The sequence below is a fragment of the Carcharhinus amblyrhynchos genome, chromosome 2, assembly GCF_965287045.1.
Source record: "Carcharhinus amblyrhynchos chromosome 2, sCarAmb.v2.hapA, whole genome shotgun sequence".
NCBI classification, from domain to species: domain Eukaryota; kingdom Metazoa; phylum Chordata; class Chondrichthyes; order Carcharhiniformes; family Carcharhinidae; genus Carcharhinus; species Carcharhinus amblyrhynchos.
Genome location: NC_137325.1, coordinates 102,167,827 through 102,173,826, shown reverse-complemented (window position 1 = coordinate 102,173,826; position 6,000 = coordinate 102,167,827). Strand labels below are relative to the sequence as shown.

At 37.9% G+C, this 6,000-nt stretch overlaps 1 protein-coding gene across 2 annotated transcripts in view; it reads right to left on the bottom strand.

Annotated features, from left to right (window-relative positions):
- Positions 1 to 913: 913 nt before the first annotated feature.
- LOC145356959 (cytoplasmic dynein 1 light intermediate chain 1-like) overlaps positions 914 to 6,000 on the bottom strand; it is a 53,844-nt gene continuing 48,757 nt past the window's right edge. For both annotated transcript variants that reach the window (XM_080209980.1, XM_080209988.1), the window contains exon 13: positions 914 to 2,216. In XM_080209980.1, the coding sequence (XP_080066106.1) occupies positions 2,107 to 2,216 (110 nt within the window). In that variant the 3' untranslated portion in view covers positions 914 to 2,106. The remainder of the gene's footprint in view (positions 2,217 to 6,000) is intronic.

Below are 6,000 nucleotides of genomic sequence, written 5' to 3'. Positions count from 1 at the left end.
TGGTAACTAGGATTACCGACACTGTCTTTACTAATTAATGTGCTCTTCCGTGCTGACCTCAATCTTCTCTTCTGTCTCCCCACTGCTTTGGATCCCACTCCCCTGCCAAACTAGTTTAAACCCTCTCAAGTGGCTCTAGCAAATCTCCCCACCAGGATGTTAGTCCCCTTCCAATTCAAATGTAACCCAACACTCATGAACAGATCAGCCCTTCGCTAGAAAAGAACCCAATGATCCAAAAATCTAAATCACTGCCCCCCTACACCAGCTCTCAAGCCAGGCATTTATCTGTCTAATCCTCCTATTCCTACTCTCACTAACACGTGGTACCAATAGTAGTCCTGAAATTACTACCTTTGAGGTCCTGCACATTAGCCTTCTGCCTAACTTTCTATATTCACATTTCAGAACCTCATCTCTTTTCCCACTTATGTCGTTGGTACCAATATGTGCAATAACCTCTGGTTGCATACCCTCGCCTTTAAGAATGTCCTGAAATCGGAGATGTCCTTGATCCTGGCACCAGGGAGGCAGCATACCATCCTGTCTTGATTGCGGCCACAGAAACGCCTGTCCGTGCCTCTAACTAGTGAGTCCCCTATTAGTACTGCTTGCTTGCTCTTTGTCCGACAATTTCCCATAGTGGATTGTGGAAGCAGATTCAATAGTAACTTTCAAGAGGGAATTGGATAAATACTAGGGAGATATTAAAAAGAGGCTGTGGGAAAAAAAAAGTTGGAGACCTCTACCAGCAGAGCCATAATGTGTTGAGTCATTCAATCTGTGTCATAATAGAAAATAGCATTAAAGTTAGGATGAAGCTTATCTATATGGGGGCTCATTTTCTCTCACAAGCAGTGCATTTATCAAATACATTATACATATCAAAGACAAATAAAATCACACTTTGCACTTTGGTGGCACAGTGCATGCACACTGATTTGGATTAGCATTTATTTGAAGTACTGGATACATAATTCTCAGTTCTTCTGTCTTCACTATTGAAAGCAGTTATCCAATGTTTTCAGCACCGCTATTTGGGACTTAAACAGAAAAATATTTTAACAAGAGAAATTTTCATCCTAGAAACTATTAAACACAAGAAAAAATATCACATTCTGCATGAAAAAAATCTGAATTGTCTTTGTTTGGAGGCCATCCAAATGTTAGTGTTTCATTTTGAGAGGTGAAGACAGCAAGAGAAAGAGGCCCTCTAAAGGATGGCTGAAGCTAGTGCATAGACAAACATTGTTAATGAACAACAGTTGATTTACCAGTACATTTTCTGAATAAACTCCAACATGTTTTGGATCTGTTGCAGAGAATAAATACAACTTTATTGAAGGACTGCAATCCTTACATTTTTCTGTAATTAGAAACCGCACAATACAGAAACCAGGCAGGGTTGAGTAAAGGAAGTACCATACTAACAACTAGAACAAAGGATGAGGAGTTCAAGTTGAAGTAATGTACTATCCTTGTATGAGTGACCTCTGCCCCCTTCATTTTTTTTTAAACATTGCAATTTACAAGTAACGTGTTACTATACAAAATTAGGCATTGTGCCATTTTGTTCAGCATTTTAAAGACTTGTAAGAATACTCCAGTTCCACATACTTACGAATTTGGCCTCCAAGAATTCATCTTTGAGGCAGGTTTTTTCAGGATGCAAGTTTCTGAAAGTTTTATGTCGCCTGGATTCCTGCTATGCCTCTGGCCCACAATACATGTTTAGATAGTTTGTTTCAGGCACTGCATTTACCATCAGTATAATTTCCCAAATAAACATCTGGGAAATACAGATAACACATCAACATTGGCTGCAAATTAGCATTATTTCAACAAAGATGCACGTCCCAATAATTAAGCTCATCTCATTATTTTTCCTCTCAGAAAACACATTACCAGAATCATTTTTGCAGCATTGTATTTTCCTCTCAATTCAGTTTCCTTACATACATTGAACAACTCATTGAAGATTCAAAACGTAGTAGTCCAGTATACTTCAAAAACAGCCTTTGATCCTCAGTACACATTCTGAAGGAAAAGGGAGAGGCAAAGCCAACAACAGGGTATTGTATTAAGCACCATTTTGGTAGCTTTTCTTCACGATGCTTTGTCTTCTGCTATGGATGTATGGGTTGGAGAGACAGCTTCTGGTTTACGTGCAATTCTGTCCAGTTCTGCTTGTACATCTGTTAAGACTGGTTTATGACCTATAAATGGGAAAGGATGAATACTTAATGATTTGAAATAGCAGATAAACAGATCATCTACCTGTAATTTTAACAGCATATTTGTCATTTCAAGAAATTATGATAATTGGGTACCAATTTTGAAGGCTCTACTCATATTTTGTTTTCTATAAATGTTGCTTATTAAAAACCTGTTAAAGTTGGATTACACTGGTCAATGACAACTACTGATTGTATTCAGATTCACAACTTGGTATTGATAAAAAATATACTTAGCTTAAAGAGCACTTTTCTGTGGTAAAAGCATGTAATTTTACTTTGTCTTGCTCACTGCCCTCCCTTAACTGCAAACTGACATTGCTCCTTCCTACCAATTCTGATCTGCTGTAACCGAGATTGCAAACTTTAACAATATAAATACTGTATATTGAAAATACCTGTGTACACTATGATGGACAAATTGAGCAAATAACACTATTCAAAACTAGAGCCTGGTTTCTGTACCAAAGTGACTCATGGCCGTGTCCACTAAACCAGTGCTTAGGTCCCTGAAAGCATGCATTTTCTTCAGAAGATATGTATCATTGGCAACAGGGTTTGCAGAAGCAATTTGTTTGCATCATCACAGGAGGCAAAGAATCAAAGAATACAAAATTTTGCATCTGGAAACATTAACATAGTTGCTGTCATCACCCTAGGACCCACAGAAAATGTTCCTTCAAAAATAACCTGAGAAATCAAGGCTCATGATTCAGGACATACTTCCATCAGTTAATGGAGTTTAAAAATTTTAAGTGAATCTGGTTGGTTAATGTACCACAAACAATCTGTAGTAACATTACCATTTTGAAGTTTTCCTTCTCAGAAGTTTGATAGATCACATGACAGTGTAGCAACCCATCAAAACTGATGTTTTTTATTCATTCGTGGGACAAGGGCGTCGCTGGCTGACCAGCATTTATTGCCCATCTCTAGTTGCCTGAGGCCAGTTGAGAGTCAACTACATTGCTTTGGCTCTGGTATCACATGTAGGCCAGACCAGGTAAGGATGGCAGATTTCCTTCCCTAAAGGACTTTAGTGAACCAGATGGGTTTTTACAACAGTGGTTTCATGGTCATCAGTGCAGTATATTTTTAATTCCAGATTTAAAAAATTGAATTCAAATTCCACCATCTGCCATGACAGGATTCAAGCCCACGTTTCCAGAACATCGGCTGAGTTTTTGGATTAATAATCTAGCGATAATACCACTAGGCCACTGCCTTCCTGTTTACAGCTATTTATAGTCAATTCCTTTTGACATTTATATAATTGCTTTCAAATTTTGCTAATCATTGTTTAAAAATTGATTCCTACAAATAATGTAAATGTAAGGGTGACTAAACCTATGTGAGAAGAAATGTGTGGAACCCAAACAAGCCATAATTTGGAACTAGAACAGAATTCCAAATAAATGTCTGCATCATGATAACCAGAAGTCCGATGTAACTGTGGTTATTCATACACCATCTCCAATATCAATATGATTGCTATACATAAAGGCCAATCCACTCTTTATTTGATTAAAACAGATTTCCTTTGCGCATAATGACAAAAGCAAGCAAGAATTGCCATTAAAACCTGAAGCAAACAGAACTAAAGTAAAAAGGATGGGCATGCTCAGCCACGGTGGAAAAAAAATTTGTGCAAACTTTCCAATTCCAAAGCTTAAAGCTTAAGCAAAAACACTGACCTTAACGAAGAAAATAACCTGCAGCAACCGTCACCACACACAGATCAAGAAGAATGTTAGAACAAAAGTGCATCGTGTACCAGATGTACAATGCCAAATTCTAAAATGTGCAACGTTAACCATTTCCTTGCCCATTCCTAAGTATTAAGAAAAGTGTGCAGTCTTTTTGCAATAACTTATATCTAACTTAGAGGAGTAGTTTATATCACAATGACAAATGGTGGGAGAACAACAGTGATTGAGGGGTAGAAAGGAAGATTTCACTGTTCTCTGAAAAGTTAAAACCACCAAACTTCCTTGCAATTTTTTCCAGTTGCATATCTCATACAGGAGATTTAAAATGTTCCATACATAGGATTCATGATACGCATCATTAAACAGCATTTTTGTTTTTAAAGGAGTAATAACTACAATTCTTTAAACCTGACCGTCTATCTCACTTGAAAACAAAATACTGCATTTTGAACACATTTCATTAGCAATGCACTGGAGTGCGCAACTGTTAAATTTTACATTATTTATCCTATTTGCAAAAAAATTACTGGTCAAGTACACTCAACTTATATTTGTATATTTTCTGAAATAAATATTGTAGGATTGGATTCATAATATTTGTTGACATTATAACTCTTTCTTTGGAAATAATAGGTATGTGCGTAGACAAATATTTTGCACAACTGTGACACTTTGCATTGCCAAGAACTTAAAACTATTTTCCATTCTTTCCATCCTTAAATAACTTTTGATTATCAACTTGTATACCAAAGATGAGCATTTTGTGACAAGTTTGAGTGCCCATCCCTTTAGAACCTGCAGAAACACGTGTCTAGTGCAAAAAATGATTGGGTTAATTATTTCAGGAGAGGGGTATCACAGAGGGACTTTTATATCAATTCTAAATGGAATTCAAACACTCAATATCTGGCAATAGTTGGTTTGGACACCTGATGCAGTTTGGCTTGCAACCCTGTTGCGGAAAATCAGAAGCACATCATGGGAAGAGAGCAAAGAATTTCTTGGAGACAAAAGTGGAGGTTCATCAAATCAACAATTGCATATGTAATATGGTAAATCAAGGACAAAAGTTTGAGCAGTTGAGAATTTAGAAGCTTTAAACAAGATTTTTTCTCAAAAGATTAAAACAGTAGGAACTTGGGTTGTGGGCAATGAGAGTTGCAAGGAATGAATAAAAGATTGCTGTACATTGATTACAATTTCAGAGAAGGGACTCTGGGAGATGGTATGGTTGAGTGTGGGGTCATTAATATGGGTTACATAACTAGGAGCAGGGTAGGGGGTGGGAAATGATCAGAAAGGACAGGCAAGTGGGTCATCAAGGCTTAGGTAAGGTAAAGGCACTTACCTGCTAGACCCAGCAGATTAACCCACCCTTTAGCTGCCCTATTAGGGTCAGAGGTTTACAGCATGGAAACAGGCTCTTTGGTCCAACTTGTCGATGTTGCCCTTTGTTTTTAAAAAATAAAACCCCTAAACTAATCCTAATTTCCCTCATTTGACCCATATCCTTTTTATACCCATCGTACCCATGTAACTATTTAAAAGACAAAATTATACTCGCCTCTACTACCACCTCTGGCAGCTTGTTCCAGGCACTCACCATCCTGCATGTGAAAAAATTGCCCCTCTGGACACTTTGTACCTCTCCCCACTCACCTTAAACCTGTGCCCTCTAGTTTTAGACTTCCCTACCTTAGGGAAAAGATAGTGACTATCTGGCTGATCTGTGCCCCTCATTATTTTATAGATAAGATCACCCCTCAGCCTCCTACGCGCCAGACAAAAAAGTCCCAGTCTCTCTAGCCTCTCCTTAAAACTCAATCCATCAAGTCCCGCTAGCATCCAAGTAAATCTTTTCTGCACCCTTTCTAGTTTAATAATATCCTTTCTATAATAGGGTGACACAGTATTCCAAATGTGGCTGTACCAGTGTCTTGTATAACTTCAATAAGACATTCTAATTCCTGTATTCAACGTTCTGACCAATGAAACCAAGCATGCCGAATGCCTTCTTCACCCTGTCCACCTGTGACTCCACTTTCAAGGACCTATGA